General features: G+C 41.3%; 2 protein-coding genes across 2 annotated transcripts in view; one reads left to right on the forward strand and one right to left on the reverse strand.

Annotated features, from left to right (window-relative positions):
- The window catches only part of LOC116064517, a 46,171-nt gene that overhangs the window by 16,361 nt on the left and 4,023 nt on the right, over window positions 1–25,787 (forward strand). The window contains exons 5-7 of the mRNA XM_035994319.1: window positions 22,239–22,508; window positions 22,716–22,871; window positions 24,086–24,418. Of these exons, the coding sequence (XP_035850212.1) occupies window positions 22,239–22,508; window positions 22,716–22,871; window positions 24,086–24,418 (759 nt within the window). The remainder of the gene's footprint in view (window positions 1–22,238; window positions 22,509–22,715; window positions 22,872–24,085; window positions 24,419–25,787) is intronic.
- Window positions 3,194–12,611, reverse strand: LOC116064518 (low affinity immunoglobulin gamma Fc region receptor II-like). The gene is made up of 8 exons (XM_035994337.1): window positions 12,566–12,611; window positions 10,872–10,907; window positions 10,134–10,397; window positions 9,812–10,054; window positions 9,281–9,433; window positions 8,893–8,982; window positions 4,730–4,813; window positions 3,194–3,651 (listed from the first exon to the last, which is right to left on the reverse strand). Exons 1-8 carry the CDS (start codon window positions 12,594–12,596, stop codon window positions 3,602–3,604), a joined length of 951 nt encoding a protein of 316 aa, XP_035850230.1. The 5' UTR covers window positions 12,597–12,611; the 3' UTR covers window positions 3,194–3,601.

Here is a 25,787-nt window from a genome sequence, read left to right on the forward strand (position 1 = left end):
CTGGAACATGATAACATGATAACATGATAACATGATAACATGATAACATGATAACAGGATAACATGATAACAGGATAACATGATAACAGGATAACATGATAACATGATAACATGATAACAGGATAACATGATAACAGGATAACATGATAACATGATAACAGGACTGAGTCATTGGAATTTCATATATTGAGGCTTTTTCAGCTTAAACTCAGATCTGATCAGGAGATTTTAACATTGACAGTCTGGTTGCTGTAACACGTGATGTTGTTCAGAGTTTAGATTATCACTTCAGAGCATCTCTGGCTGTGAGCCAAGTTACACAACGATGTGCAAAGACACGAGTTGTATAAGTGAATAAAACTGAAAGTGTGTTTTATTTCAGGAGATTTAGTTAAAAATGATTTTATTTTAGGGGATTTTACTCAAAGTTATTCTGCAGTTTGAATAAAAACTGTGACTATAAAGAAGGTGAAGCAGGAAAGAGGAAGCAGCAGCCATCTTTACTGATCAGACACACACACACACACACACACACACACACACACACACACACACACACACACAGAGCTCTGACTGACCTCAGTCTACTTCATTAACTCTTCTCTCTCTGCACCGTCACACTACTTGTTCTCTTATTAAGTTACATAAACACTTTGACCTGTTTGTTGGTCATTGTTATATTCTATATTTATTATATATGCAGCTATATTTGGTTCCTAATAGTTAAATGTGTATGTAGATCTCTCTGTGTTCATCTTTATGTCTGATTCTGTCTTCCTGTAAGAGTTTGTGTTTCCTAGGACGGTGAAGACATGTCCCGCCTTACTCTGCCTCTGATTGGCTTATCCTGCTATGTTTACCCTAACTCTAACCAATCTCACTCCTCATGCCTAAATCTAACCAATCCAACCGATGAAGTACTAGCCAATCAGAGGCCGAGTGGGGCGGGACATTCCTTATCTGTCCTAGGAAACCATTTTTGCTTCCTGTAAAGTGTTCTGTGTGTGAGTCAGAGTTTATGTACGTATACGTTCATATTTGTCAGATTCTTTGATTAAAAAGAATCTAGTCTCAGTGAATCACTCTGACAGCATGCAGCTGTGACCTTCATGACTTCAGTCTCCTCTTCTCTCTCTGTGGACCATCTGGACCAAACACAGTTGGAATCAGCTCTCAGATCATCTTCATTTTATTTCTTTATTATGAAGCTGAAGTGTGTCTGAATGTGTGTGTGTGTGTGTGTGTTTTAGTTTTATATATTTGTCTTGTTAGAACCAGTTCAGCTTCATGTGTGTCTTTGACAGAAGAACCTAAATGTGACGTAACATGTTTAGCATTCAGATAAAATAACTTGTTGGAACTGATCCAAAAAACACAGAAACATGTTTACTTGCAGACAAACTGCTGATCTGACAGGAAACAGATGCACTGACCTGTATGTAACATAGAAATTAACTCTTTTCACATATTGATGCATTAATGTAGTTCTGTTTCCACTGGGCCTTTTGTCCCTCCAGTGGTGGAGCTGATTATTCTGCAGACTTCCTGTAAATGAAAGCCTTTCCAGTGAAATGCTCCTCTGGAGAACAGAGTGAAAGCTGCCTCCTGCTGGCTGTCTGACTGCATTACATCATGCTTTCTCTCTTCTCAAAGCCTCAGCAGGTTCTTTTTTTTTAATCATTATTATTTTAGTTTAGATTTGGAGTATTATACGTAGCCCAATATTAGATATCCTAATCCACACTCCACACCAGATGTTGGCGGTAATTCACCAAGAAGAAGAAGAAGAAGAAGAAACCTGCTGCCATGTTACTTCTCTAACAGGTGCATGCTGGTTGTGGCTAACATGCTAAATGCTAACATGCTAAATGCTGAGTGTTTCTGAAATGAATGAACTGTTGGTTTGGACACTCTGGTGTGTGATGTCATGTGTCTGTTGACATGGTGATGATCTTTATTTTGTAGTCTAAATGTTCCTCTAACACAGTGACGGTTGAATTAATAATCCATAAGTTAAAGAGCTCTGAGCTGTTCCTGCTGAACTGAACATGTGTAAAGAAAGAGAAGGTGCTGTGCTGCCACCTGCTGGCTGTCTGACTCCACTGATATGATGCTGTCATCAAACAGAGTTTATCAATCAGCATCTTATTGAAAAAGATCAGAATATGTATATAAAGGGTCTGATATGAATGTGAACATTAGAGCAGGAATGTGCAGTTATTGTCCAGGGGTATAACAACTATGTAAACAGTTTAAATCCAAACATGTGTGTAGTAGTGAAGATAGTAAGGATGGGGGGGGCCTGGCTGTGTCCCGTGGCTTCAGATGGAGGTAGAACTAACAGACTTGTTGCTGCCCTTCAGCTCTCACAGTTGGCTTTGACTTCATGGATTAACTTCTAGCTGTGTTCTCATCAACGTCCCCATCTGATACAAGAACTGGGATGTATCCAAAGTGTGTGTGTGTGTGTGTGTGTGTGTGTGTGTGTGTGTGTGTGTGTGTGTGTGTGTGTGTGTGGTTGGTTGTCTGATGCCTTGTATGTTTGAAAAATTAAAAGCAGTCTGAGTGTAACTGTGAATATGTCTGGTGTGGAAGAACAGCATCCTGTATATCTGCTCATTAAAGATCATCAGACTGTAATCATGAGCTGAAAAACAGAACCTGATGGTTTCTGTGACTTTTAAACTTAAGAAAATTGACTGAATGTTCACCGACTACAGAATCTAACCTCAGACCCTCTGCTCTGTAGCTGTTTCTGATTGGTGTGAAGTTTCCAACCGCTGGCTGATGTTGCAGCTGTTTATAGTCTGCGGTGTGTTTGTTCTCTGTTATCTGCTGAAGAGAAGTGTGGATCGGTTAGCCTCAACCAGAACAAATGTTCCATCTGTCAGAGATGTGAAACCCACAGAACCACACGAGGAGACACCAGAGTTTATTGATCCTGCACAGAAACAAGCTCAGAAATACAATATCAATATCAGTAAATAGTTATTATCATTAGACTCTGTTCAGTAGATATTTGTTGGTTGTTGTGCAACGTAATGAACACTTACAGAGCAACAAATCTATGACTTAAATAAGAAGCATTGAAGGAAACACATCTAAAGAATGTAAATATGTTTTTTGTAGCTGCATTAATCTCATTTAACCTTAACATCAATCAACATTTATTCATACTGCTTCACAGCAACCAACAGGTATCCAAAGTGCAAGAATAAAACAACATACCATACAATAAAAAGAGGAAAACATAGAATACAGTAACATCTGAAACTGTTGCATAAAAACAGGAGAAAGAAAGTGAAAATGCAGCAACGCTACTGTGCATTAAAAGCCATTCTAAATAAAGAAGTTTTAATTTTGTTCAAAAGAGCGACGTCTGTAATGGTGTGAATGTCAGGTGGTAACTTGTTCCAAAGTCTCGAGGCAGCAACTACAAAAGAGCGACCCCCCCCCACAGTTTGTACCTGGACCTTGGGACTTCTAAAGCCAGTTGGTTGGATGACCGGACTGCTATACAGGTACAGATGTAGATGTGAGGGTCTCTGGGGACCAGTGATTGGCCGGCTGGACTCCACTGGTTGGACTGGTGTGATGGTGTTCAGGTGTTCCTCAGTGAGGAGTAGAGGACCTCTGGGTCTGCTGGAGGCTCTGAACACAAACAGTTCAAACAATATGAGAAACTGTTGGAGACAAACTCCATCAGCAGACAAACAGCGTTTCTCAACAGTGACTTGTTATTTTTTTCCCGATGAAGACCTGTGAGATATTCCGTTATTCAGGTTTTACAAGCAGTCTTTGGACATGTATACAGCACATTCAGAATCTGTGTCTCAGTTTGTGACACACGGCCTCCTGCATGTTTACGGCTGCATGTAAACAGGAATATTGGTGCTTTATGTAATTCAAGGCGGCTGTGGCTCAGGTGGTAGAGTCGTCTACCAAACAGAAGGTCTGTAGCTCAGGTGGTAGAGTCGTCTACCAAACAGAAGGTCTGTAGCTCAGGTGGTAGAGTCGTCTACCAAACAGAAGGTCGGTGCTTAGAAGTGTCCTTGGGGAAGACACTGAACCCAGACTTGCTCCAGATGTTGAACCATTGCTGTGTAAATATGGATGTCATGAGAACAGACGTAACTAAACATGCTGGCTGTCTGGGAGTTCCAGGTGATCTCAGGGAAGATGTTACCGTACGCTGGCTGTGTGGTGATGCCAGGCTCTTGGTGGTACCAGTACCGACTACTAGATTTTTGGTATCTTGACATCCCTGTGTGAATGTTTATCTGATGTGCAGGTGGCACCTTGTATGACAGCCTCAGCCACCTGTGTGTGTGTATGGTGCCTGTAGTGCTGTGTGAAAGTGCTTTGATTAGTCTAGAAAAGCACTATATAAATGCAGTCCATTTACATTTTCAGTAGCCATGTAAACGGTTTAGTCAGAATATTGTCTTTTTCAGAATAAAAGCCAAAAAACGGAATATTTTGTGCATGTAAACCTAGTCAGTGTTTTTGTCCTTTTGCTCTTACTTGTATCTATTTATAGGAATAGTTCATTATATTCTCAATTCTTTTGGGAAATCCTCTTATTCTCTTTCTTCCTGAGAGCGAGAGGGGATGATTATCAGCCTTATTTTCTGTATGTTCAGTACAGAGCTGGAAGTGGTTAGCTTAGCTTAGCATAAAGACTGGAAACTGGCTCAGATCAACGTTGAGAAATAAAGAGCAGCTGTACCTCTGGTCCTGTTTGATTTGATCACTATTTGTCCATAACTGACGTCTTCTGCTCCTCTCACTGCTGAGGAGACTGCAGCTGGATCTCTATCTGGATATAATAATATGTATACTTCTGTACGATTATTGTTAATGTAGAATTATTATTAGAGTTATTATGGCCTTTATGTCTGCAGGTTTTTAGACCTGCTGTGAACAGCTGACCTTTTCTAGAAGTTGGTTAAAGGAATGAAAGATGGACGCTGAGTTCACACGCTTCAACAAGTCCTCCACCACTGGAACACTTTGTAAAAATATCCTGTTTTGTAACGGCTGCATGTAAACAGGAATATTAGTGGAGTATTCATTTTAATTCCTTTGTCAACAGCTTATTTGGAATATTGTTTTTTTTTCTGTAAAACTGAATACTCTGTGAATGTAAACATAGTCACTGTTCCTTTGGGTGACATGTTCCTTCATCAGCATGAACATACACACATGTGTTATGTTTCTAGAGATGGAGACATAGAAGAGCAGCCATACCTCTCTTCCTGTTTGATTTCTTGTCTTTGATCACTATTTTTGTCCATAACAGACGTCTGTTGTTCTCACTCCGGAGTAGATTGCAACAGGATCACTCTCTGGAAAAGAAATATCATTATTAATATCAGGACTGTACAGTATATTTACTACTTATGCAAAAAGTATACTGATTATTTAAACTCCTACTACAATCAGTATTACTTTTAGAGAGCTCATATTATGCTTTTTGGCTTTTTCCCTTTCCTTTATCGTGTTATATATCTTTTTTTGTGCATGTTATAGGTTTACAAAGTGAAAAGCCCAAAGTCCCCCCCAAAGGGACTTACCATCTCCAACAGAAAACACTGTTCACAAACTGCTCCAAACAGCTCTATTGTAGTCCAGCCTTTACTTCAGAGACAAACGTGGTCACTTTGGAACACACGTTATAATGCTCACCTAGCTGCTAGCATGGCACGCCCTCATACTCTGCTTCTGACTGGCTCGTAGTCCTTACCTAGGTACTGAGCATGTGTGAGCATGCTTGTCAAATGAAGTAATTTTAGCAGTAGGTTGTGTGTTGGCTGTTAGTGGAATATTCATGTATTAACAATGTAAACAGCTTAGTCGGAACAATGTCTTTTTCAGAATAAGGGCAAAAAAAACTGAATATTGTGAATGTAAAGATGGACCCTGTTGCACTGGATGACATGTTTCTTCATCACCATGAACACACACTGTAGTTCATTCACAAATACTCACTAGAGCACCAGATGAGGATTAATCCGCAGCTGAAAATAGTCCCTAAAAAATAAAGTCACTATTTCCTTATGTTAGTTTGATAGAAAGTGAGCAGCTGAACTGTTGTTCTCCTCTAACAGATGTTTCTAGAGATGGAGACATAGAAGAGCAGCCGTACCTCTCTTCCTGTTTGATTTCTTGTCTTTGTTCACTATTTGTCCGTAACAGACGTCTTCTGTTCTCACTCCGGAGTAGATTGCCACTGAATAACTCTCTGGAAAAGAAATGACATTGATTATTTAACTTTTACTACAATCAATAATACTATTTTCAATAGTATTAGAAAATGACTTAATAGTTGATACATTTTAGCAGCAAATATCAGGATATAGCTTTAAGACAGAAGTGTCAAAGTCTACATAAGAGGAAGTACAACTTAAAATGTCACAGTTTTCTTTTCTTCTTAACACTTGTTGCTGATGGCAGGGCTTAGATGGAAACCCAGTTCATGTGAAATTGACTTCACACTCACAGAGCTGTTCTTTTTTAGAGACATGTTGACCACAGGAGGAACAAGTCACCATGCCAACATGTCAGGGTGTCAACATGTCAGGGTGTCAACATGTCAGGGTGTCGCACAAACAACATTTGGTTATTAACACACAAAACAATGTAAAAATGTGCCTATTTCCCAGAGAGACTGAACTAGATTTAGTTGAGCGTCTTTGTTATGGCGCCATCAATATATTTGCCCAACACAAACTTGACAGCTTGAGCGAGAGATTTGTGCCTCTTGCACCCCGTTTCTAACTGGCTTTAAGATCAGACCTGAGTGATCAGATCACAAGAGGACAGATCTAAGTACAGCTGGAAACACTCGGGGTGCATTGAGATCAGATTTTAAAAAACACGTTTGGAGGTGGTTTAGGCCACATGTGTCCACATTCTTATTAACAGTGAGAACGGAAAATGTGTCCTGGAACCAATCCATTCTCACTCCGACCTCGTAAAATATGGACGTTTGAGCAGTGGCTGTCAGCGTCAGATACAACGCAAAAAGCGCCCTTCAGTGTGTGTGTAGAACGCACCGGGCAGAGCAGCAGCTACACGGGGTTTGAAGATGATGTAGTATTAAGAGCAACTACGGTAGCGAGTAGTGTGGAAGGCCAAAATTCCACATAGGGAGGTTGGTTGGGGGGGTGGATGGGTCAAACAACACAGGACTTTCACCCAGGAGACCGGGGATAGTGCCCCGCGTGTCCCATTTACTGAACCCAACTGTCCCGTTCTTCTTTATCTAAACCCAACCGTCCTGTTCTTCTTTACCTAAACCCAACCGTCCCGTTCTTCTTTACCTAAACCCAACTGTCCTGTTCTTGTCCCGCGTGTCATGGAAACGTAAGCCCACCCACCATCTTTTCTTTAACCTAACTGCAAGCGTGTTCAGATAAAGCATGTTTAAATATGGCGCTAAAGGAGACTTTTAGCGCCAATAACAACGCCAAAGGCACCTGACCAAGCGTCTGTATTTTACGCAATGAGAACGGAAAATGTGTCCTAGGCCACATTAGGGCCGCCTACTTAACTGTGTGCAGAACTACACAAAGTAGTTCTCATGCCAGAAACCACTAAATCGTGTGTTTTGGATGTTAATATCATACTGTTATTGATGTGTCTGTGTTTGTTACTGTGCTGCTGCTCTTGGGAGCTCTCTGCAGCTCTGTTCATTGGAAAAGGCTGCCACCAGTATACAGTAATGTTATTTTTAGTAAAATGTCCCAGAATTCACCAATATGAAGGATATTACTCCAGATATTCCTGCTCTTACGTCATCTCCTTTAGTTATTTATTAGTCTTCTATTGCCAGAGTTACACATCATTGTTTTTGCTACGGAGAAAGCTGGTAAACTCTAATCAGCAGCTGTGAAATGGCTTCATTTCCTATAAATTCTTCACAGTAAAAGCCCCCACATCATTTTCTCATTTGAATGCTTTTATTATGAAATGGCAAAAATCAGGAAATGTTGGGTCTTCATCAGCAGTAACATAACACAAAGTGATTTGATCGCAGCACCTGAGAAGCCCCGTGGTGATGAGCAGAGAGTAACAACGGTGCTTTTCAGGTGTTAATCACTCCGCCCAAGTAGCAGAAGTAGCAGTGCTTCACCTTCTGAGAATATAGTTCCCAGTATGTATACTGTTAGAAGGTGGCTGTGTCTCTTGTGACCTAGTTATTTGTACACGCTGTGACTCTACAAATCACAACATGTAAATAGGAACATGTTGGCGTTATTTTGTCACTTATTGGGAGCAGTAGGCTAGATGGAGCCGGTTACCTCCAGGATCGGTGCTAAGCTAGGTTAGTGGTGGGGCCGTCAGACAGAGTTAGGACACGCACAGAGATGAGAAGGGTATGTATGGACTTATCTAACTCTGGGGGATACGGGGAATAAGACAAAGTCCCAATAAGTCGGTGTGTTCCTTTAACAACGGCATTTTACTGTTTACATGAACATATTCCATTACTTTAGATCTATTGTAAGTGATCATAGATAGACAGAGATATGTAAATCTGCAAATTTATAGTTTATATATTTCATCTTTGTTTTGTCCTGTGTCCTGCAGTGAAGTGTGAACAGACCCACACTCAGCTGAAGGGTTGCTATGAGAAACAGGAAACTGGACGACCACAGAGCTGTTAGAGCTGTTAGAGCTGTTAGAGCTGTTTAACCACAGGGTACCAAACACCCAGACTCTCATGACAAGCACCACACACCCTGTCATCTACTAAAATAGACCTTACACTGTGACTGTTAAAATATCCCTATTTTATAAAATGTTCTTTTCTCAAAACGTCCTCTCAGGACATTAAACCAAGAACACACACGGTTTTCTTCTGAAAATCAATAAAAACATCTTTACCTCTGCTCCGTCTGATTGGCTGCTGCAGGTTACGTGATATTGTGACATCACTGTATGTGACGTCATCATCTCCAGCTTCTACTTCAGCAGCTGAAATGAACCAAAGTTAACATCAATTTCAATCAGTTTATCCATTAAAGAGACGTCCGTAAAGATGGAAACATGAGGAAGATTATGTGACATGATCAAAAGCTCCGGAGCATGCTAAAGGGCCCTCGTGGTGAGGATGGTTTGTCAACAACAGAATAGTGATTCATGAGAATCCTAAGAGACGTTTGACTTGAAGAAACAGTTGTTTGAACACTTCACTCCAATTCTGAAATTGAAAATATCAACAGGAAATTTAGATTTTAAACTGCAGCGCAAAACAAGTCTTATTGAGACTAACCTTTAGGGTTCCTACGGATGCATCGTAGAACCAGGAGAACCAGGAGAACCAGGAGAACCAGGACACCGACTGAAACGGACCACAACCAGGGGGGAGGAGGAGAGGAGCCGGAGGTGGTGGAGGTTGGAGGAGGACTTGTAGTCGTGGGTTTCTCTAAAATAAACAAAAAAATATTTAATTAAAAGCACTTCATGTGAGAACACAATCAGACACACACAGGAAGTGACCCAAAAATCAATGCATTAACTAGCCTGCAGTTTCCACCTTGCACACAATTTACTGACGTATAAATGATTCAAGTGGCGATAACTTTCAGATCCATAACCTATAATGACCACACATCATCATCATCATCATCATCATCATCATCATCATCATCATCATCATCATCATCTCAAAGACCAGGTTTGGTGCACGTGACAAAGTGTAGTGTAAACACAAACAGAACTAAATAAAAAATGATGCCCCCAAATCTCAGAGTCTACAGAACTGTAGGTGTGAAAGATGAATGATGACCTTTAACCTTCTCACCTGTGACAGAGACCCAGCTGGGTGGAGACTCTCCATCACTGCTGATGAGACACTTGTAGAGGCCTTCATCAGACCTGGAAACATGGTGGATGGTCATGTGACCTGCAGGCTCAGTCCTGATGAAGGAGCCATCTTTATAGAAATCAGCTGGGAGGTTGGAGGACGTCTTTGTTTTACAGTGCAGAGTGAGGTCTTCTCCCTCCGTCACAGGGAGGACAGGACTCTGCAGGATCACTGGTCCACCTCAACACAGAGACAAACTACAGCATGTCATCCATTCACACACAGCTTCATCAATACTGACTCCACAGTCTGATCTTACCAGTGACAGTGATGTTGATGCTGTTACTGGTTGCTCCCTCTCTGGACTCACACCAGTAAACTCCACTGTCCGATGGGTCCATGTAGCTGATTTTACAGGAAGAACCAGCAGGTTTTCCCCAGCCATCTCCACACTGAGTCCTGGTTTTATTACTTGTGTTCCTCCTCAGAGTCCATCCAGCAGAGCTGTCGTCCTCCTCACAGCTCAGAGAGACAGACTGTCCTCTAAACATCTGAGATCTGCTGGGACTCACAGTCAGAGAAGCTGGAGGGAGAAAGATGCAGTTATAGATGATTTGCATTTTAAGGTTAATTTTGTCCCAATTCCTTATAATCCAGCTTTTTTCACTGTCTGCTCACTGCTGAATCCTCTCCTCTGTAAGTCAGTCGGTGAGCTAACAAACCATTACTATATGTTTTTAAATTGAACTCTCAAAGTTGCTATTAGACACAGCAGAATATCTACATCTGTCTACATGTGTCTTACTGTTTATTAATACTTTAGCTCAATAATCCTCCTGATATTACCAGCGTATTACCCATCCTTCAAAATAATCAGTTTTTCCTCTTTCTCTAGCAGCCGGTGCATCATTTGAATCGACCCTGGTTTATTATCTTCTCTCTCCAGTCTGTGCATGTTGTACCTATCAAAACTGCATTTAGTGTTTTAATGTATTGATAAACTCTCCTCCTCAAACCTTGTCCTGTCTATCAGATGTGACAGAAGGAGTTTACTGACCTTGGTTTGTTGTGCTGATCAGCAGTGAAGTCAGAACTGAAGAGAAATCAACCTCAGGTTAGTTTGACATGAAACAAGACATCAACACAGGAAACTCTGGACAGAAAAACAGCCACGCATTGATATTATATATATATATTATACGTTATTTCACTCACAACAACCCATCCACTACGGCTAATCAGAATGATCATTTTTATGACTCTGTGATAAACAGCTGGTTGCTATGGACGGAGCTAACATGTTGTTTAAATAATGAATATTCAGACTATTAGGCTTATCCTGTTCTGATCATATTCTGGATATGATGTTTAAATGGAAGAGAAGTCTGTCTGTCTGTCTGTCTGTCTGTCTGTCTGTCTGTCTGTCTCTCTCTCTCTCTCTCTCTCTCTCTGTCTCTCTCACACACACTGTTCATTTCAACTTCACATTATGTTGAATTTAGCTAAAAAAGACACAAATATATTGACAGTAAACAAATATCATTAAGAGAGGACTGATCCCTGGTCAGATCTACTGGTTGTAGGCTGATCCCTGATCAGATCTACTGGTTGTAGACTGATCCCTGGTCAGATCTACTGGTTGTAGGCTGATCCCTGGTCAGATCTACTGGCTGTAGGCTGATCCCTGGTCAGATCTACTGGCTGTAGGCTGATCCCTGGTCAGATCTACTGGTTGTAGGCTGATCCCTGGTCAGATCTACTGGTTGTAGGCTGGTCCCTGGTCAGATCTACTGGCTGTAGGCTGATCCCTGGTCAGATCTACTGACTGTAGGCTGATCCCTGGTCAGATCTACTGGCTGTAGGCTGATCCCTGGTCAGATCTACTGGCTGTAGGCTGATCCCTGGTCAGATCTACTGGTTGTAGGCTGGTCCCTGGTCAGATCTACTGGCTGTAGGCCTGTTTAAGGGCATTTTACATCCTGCAGCAGTTCTGCCAGTGGACTGCTAGTCGTAGCCATTATGCTAACTAGAGCTGGTTTTCATGCGTTATTATGGATCCCACGTAACTTCTAGGAAAGGCCCACCCTACGAAGCAGCTTGATTGGTTGGGGTTAGGCATTGACCTCGAGTGGTTAAGGTTAGGATAGCTGATTGGTCAGGTGATAGGACCTGAACTAATCGGGCTATGTTACCTGGCGTAAACATGGACTCCTGGCCAATAGTAGCGTGTGAATGCTATTGATGGGTTAGGGTTAGGAGTCGCTTTTCGGGACAAAAATACAAGACATTTATTTAATTTTATTTGAACAGGGACAATGGACAAGTTAACATTAACCCTGTATAAGAACAAGGAGAGATCTATTGTACCAGGTGGTAACATCTAAATAAATGTTGATAGGTAGCAAAGCTGTTTACAGCTTCTCTGCTGCAGCCGACTCAGAAAGAATCGTGCTGTGATCACCAAAGATGATTCCCATTGAAATATATTAGTTTAAAAAATGTGCTGATATCATGAAAAAACTGATAAACGTGTCTGTGTACACGAATCAATAGATTAAATTATGTGAACATTACACAAACTGCTGTGAGACTGGGTTGCTAATTTGCATTGTTTTACCAACCAGCACAATTTGAAGTGAATTTTGACGTGAATTGCCCTTTCAAATGCCTTTTTAATAACAGTATTCTACATTCAATTAATAATTCCTTTTATTTCAACTGACAAACCCAGAAACATTAAGTGTAACTTACCCAGCAGCAGCTGTAGAGATGAGTCCTCCATTTGAAATGTTGGTCGTATGAGATCAGCACATTAGTGTCTAACCAGTCACACTCACAAAGCCCTCCTCCTTCCTCGTCACGTGTCACTGTTGAGGTTTTGAGGAAATAGTTTTTTTTTTATTGTGTATTCGCACGTCAGAAAATATGAGTTAAAAGCAAACTTATAGCCTTTGAAACAGCACACCTCAAAAAGAACAAAATAACAGTTTGTGAACAGCTGTTATCAGAATCTCAGTATCATCTAGATCAGGGGTCCTCAACGTGTTTTAGGCCAAGGACCCCTAACCTGAAAGAGACACGAGCAGGGACCCCCACTACATATGTTGTGTTGAGTTTAATATTAAACTAGGCCTACCATAACGTGTAGTGTTATGGTGCCCTGCAATACTAAGATAATATTTACATATTCATATATCATCATAACATCACGTTCGAAACAATCACAAATGTAGTCCTACTTAATTAAACCCAAATCACAATCTTATCCTAAACCTAACCAAGTAGTTTTGTCGTCCAATCCTAATGCTGCCCTGCATGTTGAAAAAGACGGTAAAAGAGTTTTAATGGAGTGGTCTCTGCATGAGCTGGATGAAAGAAGGAGATCATGCTGATATGTCTTTAATGTGCTGAAACAAGAGGGTTTAATTGAACATGAGACCAAGATTCTTCCATTGAGATATTACACAGTTGTTGAGTTACTATTACTTAATCAAACTGGGGTCTATGTCCAGCAGTGACTATTATTCACAGCAGACAGGCAGACATCTAACTAAACAGATTGGTCCTAGACAGCTGGTTGAAAGAGCTGGAGGTGAACAGTTAGAGTCACTCTGAGTCCAGCAGAGGGCAGCGTGGACCAGGGAGACCTTCAGATCTGTTCACAGGGAGGAGGAGGAGGAGGAGGAGCCAACAGTAGTCTCTCTTATCAGACCTGCTGCAGTGGGTCAACACTTTGTAACCTGTTTATAGGTGACCTTTATAACCCACTGCAGCACTCAGTGTCCAGATTATTAGGTACAGCTAGAATGAAGTCTAATACAACAGCATCCTCGAACATTATAACTTTCATGAATAATGTTCAGTTTTGTTTGTTAATTCAACAGTGTAATAGTTTTGGAGGATGTAGTATGTGTGGCTGTTTAACTGTATTGTGTTACAGTGACAGGTCTTTCTATTTATTAACCTCGTTTATACCAACGAGGTAAATAACTTGCAGTGTTGGGCAAGTTACTTATACTACTTATAATCTATAATGTATTACTAAAATGTAATACATTATAGATTACTAGTTACTGTCATTTGAGAGTAATTAGTTATATTACAATATTACTGTCTCTGAATTGTAATGTTTTACACTACTTTTGCGTTACTTTTGAGTTACTTTAACCAAAATAAAAGCAGAAGTATGACTTGGCAGCTAGCCACTGGATCAACAAAGTCTCCTCTTTATCCACTTTAATACATCATACTTTATTCATATTATTTTGTATTATTAATCTGAATCTGCAAAGTAACTAAAGCTATAAAATAAATAGTTAAGTTAAACGTACAATAGCCGACTTGACTCTGAGTTGTGGTGGACTAGAAGTAGCCTAATAGGAGAAAATGAAAATACTCAATTAAAAGTACCTTACCATTGAATCAAAGTAGCCTACGGTATAGTTACTTTCTACCGCTGATAAAATGTAATATTATGTGTAGCAAGACTAAACATTAGTTCCTGAGATGTTGTTATCTGTCAGCAGCTCGGTCACATTGCTGTCGGCGCTGACAGGACACAGATGTCCCTAGTCTACCGTCTCTGGTTCTGGTTCTGACCACGGGAACAGTGACGGGACAGCTCACTTCAACGCAGCGTAATAACTCCTGAAAATAATATCCATGTCACAAATGTATCCGTCTCTGCAGTCATCTCAACCACCGAATCCAGCAACAGGAAATAACACTCAGACTGTATCTGTGAATGTATGTATAGAATGTTTCACAGTGTTGGTGAATTCTTAAAAAAGAAAACTAAATGTTGCTTTAAAATGCGTTGTAACTCGCGTTACTGAGATTGTAACGGGTATAATATTACCGACATTTTATTAGTAATGTGTTATATTACTGCGTTACAGCAAAAAGGAATACATTACTGTAATTGCGTTACTTTTGTAATGTGTTACTCCCAACACTGATAACTTGTAATAACACGTGTATCATTTTTGATAAACTGAATTACATATGTGTATTACAAAGTGTTTTTTCTAATAAGGGACCGTTCGGTATTTATGGAATGGACCACCGGAGGAAAATAGGGGAGGGTCATGTCTTTTTATATTTTGCTGAGGGGAGGGTCATCCAACATTTTTTAGTCTGGGTGGGGGGGTCACCCAACTTTTTTATTCATGAAAAGAGCAAAATTTCAAAGTGGCTTGTTTGGTGCATATTTATCCATGTAGCTCTCAGTCTCGGCCCCCTAGCAGATGGTCTGACCCCATACACGGCGATGGTGGGGGGGCAGGAGGAGCACTGCCCCCTGGTGGCTCAAACGGGTAAATGCATTGTTTAAAAAATGAGTGGAATAATTACATCTGGCATGACCAGATATTTTATAAATATCTTAAATAACACAAAACAACTAAATGGTGATAGGTAATACATCTGATTTCATATACTGCTTTAGTAAAAAAATATTACCTGGCTGATGATGGGAGCAGCAGGACGCAAAAAAACTAAAGTTACTGTTGCACTAGTCTGGACATCTTGCCGTGCCAACCTTGTAATAAAGGTTTCCTAAATGCCATGTATATAAATGTGATGTCAGCTTACTAATTGATTGCGGGTTTTGTTTATACGTTTATTCCACTTTGTTTAAACGGTGAAGTGAAGAGGCCTCGTTCACCTGTTTGGAGCTGGCTGGTGAATGTGATGCCTTGCTGGATACACCGTATCATTTACCTTTTTGTGGATCTACTGATCTCTGTGGATTACTTTTTTCCGTGTCACTGGATTACGGCAAAATACAGATCTTTTTTCTCAACGTGTCTTAACGTTTTATGGTGTGACTGCGCTTGGTTTCTGAGTTTGGAGATCATCTCAACAGACTGGAGGTCCAACACTGATTGTTCACTGTTACATTTTAGTTGAATTTAAGCGTCTGTTGCGTTCCAAAACAGCCGTGTCGTGATTGGATTTCATAAGGGCGAATTGTTAAATTGTTACAATGTAACTTAAAAACTTTAAAAATAAACATATGTGTTTTGGAATATAATGTTCAGCTTCGGCAGCTTTACCTATGTGCTAAAATATACAATGACGATAGTGACGAGTCCATAGCAACCAGTGTTGAATTGGTTATATCCCAGCGTCCTTTGCTGAATGGTCTCAATGTTTTATTGTTTTATTTCATGTGAATACTAGTTTACTAGAGGAGTAACTTAGTATCTGAAGTAATGCAGTAATACATGAAGTGTGCATTTAGTTTCCATGCTTATTGTGTTTCCACAACAATGTTAGTGAGTAAATCTACTGAAATGGCCCCCCCACCATAACAGAGGAGTGGGATGTGTAAGATGAGAATTCAGAGGTTAACTCCTGTATGTCATGGCTGTAAAAATCAAATAATATCTGTACTTCTTTACTAAATGCAAACTTGCACGTGAGGGGAGGGTCATTCTTCTTTTTCAAATCGTTTTGGAGGGTCATAGAAAAATTATTACTGACGAGGAGAGGGTCACGTCTTTTAGGTTAGAGGACACAAAACTCCTCCGGTGGCCCCTTAATTAAATAACCAACAGTCCCTTACAAGAATGTTCTTTAGGCTTGTTTTCCTGTTACACTTATGGCCCAAGGGGACATTTAGATTAAACTGCATGAGGGAAAATCATAAAAAAAAAAAAAAAGAGTACAATTTCTTTGTCAGTTGTAGTACGTTTTTAAATAAAAAAATAAGATAAAGTCAAAAAACGGATTTGGTGTGAAAAAATCTGAGATTTTAAGTCATATCGCCCAGCCCTAATAATCCAGCTTCAATAGCCTGATGTTGGCCAGCTTCACCAGCAAGACCACGCTGGTAGACCAGCACAGCTACCAGCTAAAACCAGCATAAACCAGCATAAACCACCATAACCCAGCATATACCAGCATGATTTCCATGCTGGTATATGCTGTTTGTTTCAGCAGGGTGGCTAGTACTCCTTGCCTTCAATGATTGGATTGGTTATGTTTAGGCATTTAGAAGGTAAACCAATCAGAGGCAGATTAGGGCGGGACCTCCCTTCACCATTGGTTCAGAATCAACTCAACATGATGAGGTTTTATATTCTTTATATTTATATATCTTATTCTGTACAGAACACATGTTGTGTGACTGATAGTTATGTTTAGAAGTCAGAGAGACTAAATCTGCCACATCCGGCCGCCAAAGCGTTCAGTCTGGCCCGCAGAATAATCACGAATTCAGAAAATGTGAAGAGGAAAAAATGCGTTCTGTTATTTAGCATTTACAGCATTTACATCAGGTAACATTAAACAGGTAGAGCACAAACCCAGCCCCTCTATTAATATGTATGTATGTTTATCTTAGTTTGCTGAGAATCTTGAAATTTGAACAAATTCTTATGAACTTAACTGCTGGCTGAACGAGCCATCCTCTCCACTGGAGCGGTAACCTATGGATGTATTATAAGACCAAAACAGATACATGTGACTACTTAATATCCACGTGAATGACGTGACCATTATGTTAGCGTTCTTCATTCTTGATGATGATGCTGGTTGTATTATTTTGCAACATCGTTTCATTGCAAATGGGGCATACATGATGAATGTATAGCCTGCTTATCAGTCCATTCATCATTCATCATTACCTGACAACAGACCTTTCTTTCTGCAAGCATTTTCCACCAATCAGGACGCTGCATACTACAACCATGTTTCCTAATCACAGACTTTAACCATCACTCCTCAGTGAACTGCCTCCTAGTCTGAGATCATTTTCTAGTTAAAGAGCCAGTTATCATGAGGGAGTTTCCATGTTTTTTAGGAGTTTGCTCACACTAATACATGTAAAAAAAAAAATAAATAAATATATATATATATATATATATATATATATATAGCATTAATTCAGCAAGAAAGTGAACATTTCTAACAAGAATAGGCGTATTAGGTATAAATTAATTTTATTTTCTTTATTTGTAAGTCCGGCCCCGGAGTGTCTGCTTAGAAACATTCTGGCTCTTAGAAAAATGTAGTTGATGACCCCTGGTCTACAGTCTGTTAATTAAATCAGCAACAGATCACATGTAGAGCATTTTAACAGCTACTCTGTCATGATTAAAACAACTAGAGACTGTGTGGGAGCTGATATATGGTCTGAGAACATTTTATTAAATCAGAATCGGACCACGGTGTTTCTGTGACTTCCTGTTCAGTCTGAAGGCTGCTGGTATCGGCTGGAAACTGTCCGTACTGTACTGTACTAGAGAGCGGAGTTTAGTCACCGCCCCCACCTGCTGCCGCTGCCGCTGCCGCTGCCGCTGCCGCTGCCGCTGCCGCTGCCGCTGCCGCTGCCGCTGCCGCTGCTGCTTCCTGCTCTCATCGTCGTCTTTTCCTTCTTAGTAGATGTTTTCTCTTCTCTCTGTAAAGGAGATAACGGAGGATCTCCTCTCTCAGCTCTCATGGCTCCAGTTCTGTTCCTGTTGGTATTTCTCTCTGGAGCAGCTTCTGGTAAATATCAGATTTTATTGATAAGTTTTATGTAATGTTAGACATTAAATATTTTATGCCGATAAAACGTAAATTTCGTCTAACACATTTCTCAAGAGTAATTATTGACAGGGACCCAAATAACAGTCGATATTGTACTTGTATGTGTTCTGTGTAGTTGCTGAACTCCAGTAAGTAGTCTGGAAATCTGTTTAATTCTCTCTAAACATCAGATGAAGAGATTCTTCTCTCTAATATAGATGATGCTGAACTGAGCCTCAGCAAGCTAATGTTAGCTAACTAGCCGTCCGTTAGCTACGATAGCTAACTAGCGGACACTAAGTTAGTAAAAGTAAACAGCTTAATGTTTTCATTCACACTCTTGTCGTAGTGATGAAAACCCATTACTGTCATCAGATGGGTGGTGACTTTGTTCAGTTCATTTCCTGTCAACAGTGTGACGTTACTAACGTTAGCATTAGAGCACGGTGGGTGGAGTTAGCAGCTAGCTAGCTACCAAACAAGCTACTGTAGCTAGGTAACGTAACGTTATTATCACTAACATAGAGGACTCATGGAGAAATACATCGGTTACATGTTTATACCTGACTACTTTATTTACTGATCATCATCTGTATTAGAGAATAGGGCTGGACGATTTTGGCTAAAATCATAATCACGATTAATCAAACAAGTTACCTCGATTACGATTACTGAACGATTATTTTAATTTTTTTTCTTATACTGTAAATATGTTCACGGTTATTTTTTCTAATGAAAGAGTGCATAATCCAGGGTTTCCCGCAGAAAATTTGTTAGTTAAGGTGGTAGGGTTGCCATCTGAGGGGGGGGGGTAATGCGGTACTACACTTAATATTAAATTTAAATAATAATATATAATTAATAAATAACCAGCTTTTTAAAATAACAGTTGCAATGTGCAATGTTAAGCTCATTAAACTATTTAAAAAAAATGTGCTATAACAGTTTTACTGGCATTGCTCCCATTATCCTCCGTGACACTCTCCAAAACCACCAGCTGTGAGATAACAGAGCTTAATTAAAAAAAAAAGTTTCCTAAAAATGTAGAAAATAAATAATAAATGTCCATCATAAGATTAACGGGAACCTGTGGTTAACTGTCTTTTCGGAGTTAAATTCCACAAGTGTGTCCTGTGGCTCACCGGCCTTCACACACACACACACACACACACACACACACACACACACACACACACACACACACACACACACGTCCACAGCGCTGCAGGCGAGGCGGGGTCTGTTCAGAGGATAATAAAGCCCCGTCTGTGTTGAGCAAAACATTACGTGAATTACTACGAGAATGGACGTGCATTTAATAAAGGAAAAGTGCACAAGTATTAGCATCATCTGTTGTTGTTGTTGTTGTTGTATGTGGCGCTAAGGTCTAGTGACGATGCTATAAAGACCGTTGCCGTGGTTACATCCCTCCCTTACCCCTCCTACCAGTCCCTATGGCCACTTGGCCAGTGGGAATGCAAACGAAAAAAAAGATTTTGGGGGAGAGTAGTTCTTAGAACTGCTTAGAAGTGTACTTTTCCTCTAAAAAGTACAAGTACTATCAGATCGGAAAGCACCTATGGGCGCAGACTGGACGGGGCGGAGTCGGCGGCCGTAATATCTTTTAAGGAGAAAGTACATTAACACACAGTGGGCGGCCGCGGAAATATTAATAGGATTAAAAGACCGAAATAACCGACTTGGTAAAATTACGTCGGTTATAGGCTCTGAATTTCGGTTATGATTATTTTTCGATTAATCATCCAGCCCTATTAGAGAATCACTTTATCTGATGTTTAAAGTGATTAAATAGCATTGCGGCCTACTTCCTGACTGAGCCGTTAACAAGCTAACGTCAGCTAGCTAACTAGCCGTCTGGGCGGACACTAAAGGCTCTTATGAGGCTCGTTGGAGATGAACTGCTCCTCGTCTGTAAAGTAGACGAGAGCAGCAGCAGCAGCAGCAGCAGCAGCAGCAGCAGCAGCAGCAGCAGCAGCAGCAGCAGCAGCAGCAGCAGCTGGGGGCGGTGACTAAAATCTGCAGTCAAGTTGGACAGTTTCCAGCTGATACCAGCAGCCTTCAGACTGAACAGGAAGTCACAGAAACACTCACATTCTGTTGTATTAGGACCGATTTAATAAAATGTTATCAGACCATAAATATATATCAGCTGGTACACAGTCTCCAGTTGTTTTCATCATGACAGAGTAGCTGTTAAAATGCTCTACATGTGATCTGTTGCTGATTTTAATTAACAGACTGTAGATGATCTGTAATCTGATCAGATTTAGTCTCTCTGTAAAAAGTTGATATAAAACCTCATCATGTTGAGTTGATTCTGAACCAATCAGCTGTTAGATCAGCTGAGAGGCCAGCGTTTCCCAGCATGCCCCTGGGTCCGCCTGGGTCTTACAGTCGGTGGAGAGCAACTGTGGCACCTGGCTCTTAAACCTGCGGTCGCCTTGATCTCGTGAGGTTATTGTTGCCCACGTGTGCATGACGTCAGAGCAAATCGGGATCAAGTCGGACACAACTCTACCCAGCATGCATTGGGCGGCGACCGCCGTTGATCGATTCTGTGCAGATCTGGCTCATCTCCAACAAGCCTATATACTGGACACAGCCCAGCTAGCGCTTACAAATGTGACGTCATGAGATCGCCGTGACTATTTATACCCGCGTGGAGGTCGCCACACTAGCTGCAGTCTTCTCCTGAACAGAGGTGGCGCTAATGAGGAAAGGCTACCGACGTTGTTCTTTCCAGTCCTCCAGAAAAACGTGATTATGTGATCTCATAATTCAACGCATAATCAGCCAAAGTCTGCATATTTATGCGGGGGGGCCGCATTTTTCTCTCTCACTCTGAGAGTCCTGGCATCACGTTGTCGGCGAACTCGTTCAGGCCTCCCGTTTCCGCTTTGTCGCGCGCTGCTGAAAAAAAAAAAGAGCCGTGCGCAACAGCTGGGCGCGCGCCATAAAGCGCCACCTTGGACGCGGCTAGTATAATTCACGTTTAAGGCTACATTCAGACTGCAGACAAAAGTGGCCCAAATCCGGGTCAAGTGACCAGGTCAGACTCAAATCAGATCTAGACCACTTCCATATGTGGTCCTGGATCAGACCCAGGTTTTTTTTTTCAATGCGGCCTCAGTGTGAACAACCAAGGAGGATTTGATGCAACTTTTGCCTCATTAACCCTCGCTGCACCCTCTCTCTCCGCGAGGAGTGCCCTAACCGCGTCGCCAGGGCGGGGATCGGCTCACGTAAAAAGCATCACCACCGGCCCGTCCCCCCCCCGCACCGTCGGAGAGGTGGAGCGTGCGAAGCCAGAGGAAACTGGTGGAGGCCCGTAGCGTCCTGACGTGAATTTGCAGCCATAACCCACAAAAGGCCAAAATAGCCAATTTGTCTCTTGTCATTTGTCATTCTTCTCCTCGTCAGCACCTGCTCATTAACATCACGGCTGCCATTACACAAACATGTTGAAATAAAAGCCAAAATGCTTCCTTCCTCCATAACCTCCCTAACTTTAGTGTAACAGCGTGCTGCGTCTGATGTCATTGGTATTGTTATTTTCATCATGCGGGCTCAGTTCAAAACCACAAACAGTTCACACTGGAATCTGATACAGGCCACGTTTTAAAAGGTCATGGGAACAGAGAAACATAATAAAAATCAGATCTGAGTAAAAATATCAGAATTATGCATTAAGACTGGTGGTGTGAACGTAGCTTTAGTTAGGAAATGTAACCGCTTAATGTACAGGGACACACCTGTAGAGAACTGTTGAAACATGACTTTTGATTATTAATAGTAATTAATTGTTGTTTTTCAGACCAGATTGAGGTACCAGTTGATCCTGGAGATGATGTCACTCTGTCATGTCAGGCTGCTAATCCCTCCATCAGTGTTGTAAAGTGGACCAGACCTGACCTGGAGCCAGATATCGTCTTCTTCTACATCGATGGACGCTTGGAGACAGACGTCCAGCATCCATCCTTTAAGGACAGGGTGGAGCTGGTGGACAGAGAGCTGAAGGACGGAGACGCGTCTTTAAAGCTGAAGAATGTGAGCAGACACGACACTGGGACATACACGTGTGGAGTTAAAACCGATGATACTGACCTAATCACAACTATCAGAACTATCAGAACCGTCCATCTGCAGGTTCCAGAGCGAGGTGAGTAATTCTCTCTCAGAGAGTATTTCTGAGTACCAGGTTGTAGCTGCAGCTCCTCTAGAGTCTCCATGATGAGTTGGTCCCAGAGAGTCAGACAGAGAGAGAATCACTTCAAATCATCTCAACATTTAGAGAATAAAGGTGATTAGATTTGTGGTAGCATGCTAGCTAGATGATTTACTGACTCATATGTTTTATTATCTTCAGGTTCTGAGGATAGAAACTCCTCTCCTGGAGGCCGAGACGGTGGACTGGCTGCAGGTGTTCTGGTTGTTCTGGTTCTTGTAGCTGCTGCAGTGGGTGGTGTCCTGATGTATAGAAGACGTCAGAAGAAGAGACCAGGACAGTCTGCTGCATCACCCGGTCAGTTAATGTGACAACTCCCAGACCTCTTAACACCTGACTACTTTCTCCTGTGTTGTAAATATTCTACACTTTTTCTTTCTGTAGATGTGTGTTCCTATCTGCTGTTTGTTTTTTCCCAACCAGTCTCTTCCCTCTAGGAGAAACAATGCAGAACTGTTGAAATAACAGGACTTTTTATTATTAATAATTAGGGCTGTCAGCATTAACGCGTTAATCGCGATGCGTTCATTTTTTTTTATCGCATGCCGGCTATTATTAATTAATTTTACACTTCACTGGGCTTGGCGTGGTCCTAACAGGCTACTATTTTGACCCTTTGCAGCACCGTTACTTCTCATCAAGCTGCCACTTCCTCCTAACACTTCCTGCTGCTGCTGCTGCAGCATGATGGAGAAACACAGCAGCAATAACTCTGAATGGAGCTTTTTATTTTCAGAAACTCCCAGACGGCTCGTAGACAAGTCAAAGCCATATGTACGTTGTGTAAAGCCAAATTAAAATATGACTGAAGCAGGTCAAGCTGGAGCTACCAGCTACGAGCTAAACATATTAACGTGACTCAGGTTGATGCTAGCGGGATCAGGCAAAGCACTATTTTGGAGAGTCCAAAAAATGACTACAGCTCTTACGAAATGGGTGGCAACTAACTGCAGACCTGTCAGCATCGTAGAGGACTCAGGTCTTAAAGACGTACTACGGTTGGCATGTTCTGACCTGTCTCGTTACCGTCGAGGGGGACAGCCCCCCCCACACAGCCTGTATGACACGGAGAAAGCAGCCACACTGGAACTGCTGCAAGGTGCTGCAAACACTGTCTCATTAACTGGTGATCACTGGACCTCAGTGAGGAATCAACATTATTTAGAGTTACTAAACACTAGATTGTATTGTATTGTATTGTGTATAAATTCACACATTGTTCTTTTGTTTACAGTAAAAAAATACTAAACAAATATAAATCTTAAAATCAAGTTCATAAAGTAACTTTCTTTGCATTCATTTGATTCCCAATAAGATCCACTGGTAAGAATTACTTTCCATTGTTGATATGGACTTACAAACTGTTCTGAAATGCAAAATAATAGAATTTTAATCATGTGATAAAACATGCAATTAATCTCAATTAACTATAGAAATTCAGCAATTAATCCCGATTAAAAAAATAAATAATTGTTTGACAGCCCTAATATTAATTGTTTGTTGTTTTTCAGACCTGACTGTAACAGTGTATCCTGGAGATGATGTCATTCTACCATGTCAGGCTGCTGGTTCCTCCATCAGAACTCTAAAGTGGAGCAGAGAGGACCTGGATCCAGAGACCGTCCTCTTATACAGAGATGGAGACTTGGAACTAGACCACCAGCATCCAGACTTTAAGGACAGGGTGGAGCTGGTGGACAGAGATCTGAAGGACGGAGACGCGTCTTTAATTCTGAAGAATGTGAGCATCAACGACACTGGAACATACGAGTGTCGAGTCAAAACTGATGATACTGACCTAATCAGAACCATCAGAATCATCTGTCTGCTGGTTCCAGGTCCAGGTGAGTAATTCTCTCTCAGAGAGTATTTCTGAGTACCAGGTTGTAGCTGCAGCTCCTCTAGAGTCTCCATGATGAGTTGGTCCCAGAGAGTCAGACAGAGAGAGAATCACTTCAAATCATCTCAACATTTAGAGAATAAAGGTGATTAGATTTGTGGTAGCATGCTAGCTAGCTGACCAGTTAGCCACTCAGCTAAAACCACAATATCACAATCTATTTCACATCAGTGTCACTTTTTGGATGTTTTCAGCATCGGGGTGGGGGGGGTTGTAACATTAACGTTACTCAACATTACTCGCATTTTGCGACCAAAATTTGAGAGTGTGTGACTGAATTTTACATCCAGTCGTACATGTGCGACCAGTAAATCTTCCCCCTTTTTACACGTTAAATGTGGAGATTTCGGTACCTGAGATCTCATAAACTCAAACTTATCTGTCCTCTCTGCATATGAACACACACACACACACACACACACACACACACACACACAGACACACGCGGACAGAGCAAACTACTCTGCAGTTTTGTTGAAGTCCCAGTTAGTCACAGAAATGGTGATAAAGTGGTTTCAGTTTTCTAAACTTCAGTCAGACAGCGTTTGCTGTGATCTGATATTAATGGAGAGCTGAAAGAGGTCGCGGTGCTGCTGACGTTACACTTCCTCAGCAGGAACAACAGAGGTTAATCTGCCCTGGGGCCTGACTGACAGGCTGAGGCTGTAAGGAAAGGCAACTTTATCTCTACAGCAGCTTTCAGCAACAAGGCAACTTTATCTCTACAGCAGCTTTCAGCAACAAGGCAACTTTATCTCTACAGCAGCTTTCAGCAACAAGGCAACTTTATCTCTACAGCAGCTTTCAGCAACAAGGCAACTTTATCTCTACAGCAGCTTTCAGCAACAAGGCAACTTTATCTCTACAGCAGCTTTCAGCAACAAGGCAACTTTATCTCTACAGCAGCTTTCAGCAACAAGGCAACTTTATCTCTACAGCAGCTTTCAGCAACAAGGCAACTTTATCTCTACAGCAGCTTTCAGCAACAAGGCAACTTTATCTCTACAGCAGCTTTCAGCAACAAGGCAACTTTATCTCTACAGCAGCTTTCAGCAACAAGGCAACTTTATCTCTACAGCAGCTTTCAGCAACAAGGCAACTTTATCTCTACAGCAGCTTTCAGCAACAAGGCAACTTTATCTCTACAGCAGCTTTCAGCAACAAGGCAACTTTATCTCTACAGCAGCTTTCAGCAACAAGGCAACTTTATCTCTACAGCAGCTTTCAGCAACAAGGCAACTTTATCTCTACAGCAGCTTTCAGCAACAAGGCAACTTTATCTCTACAGCAGCTTTCAGCAACAAGGCAACTTT

This window comes from Sander lucioperca, chromosome 17, assembly GCF_008315115.2.
Source record: "Sander lucioperca isolate FBNREF2018 chromosome 17, SLUC_FBN_1.2, whole genome shotgun sequence".
In the NCBI taxonomy this organism is placed as follows: domain Eukaryota; kingdom Metazoa; phylum Chordata; class Actinopteri; order Perciformes; family Percidae; genus Sander; species Sander lucioperca.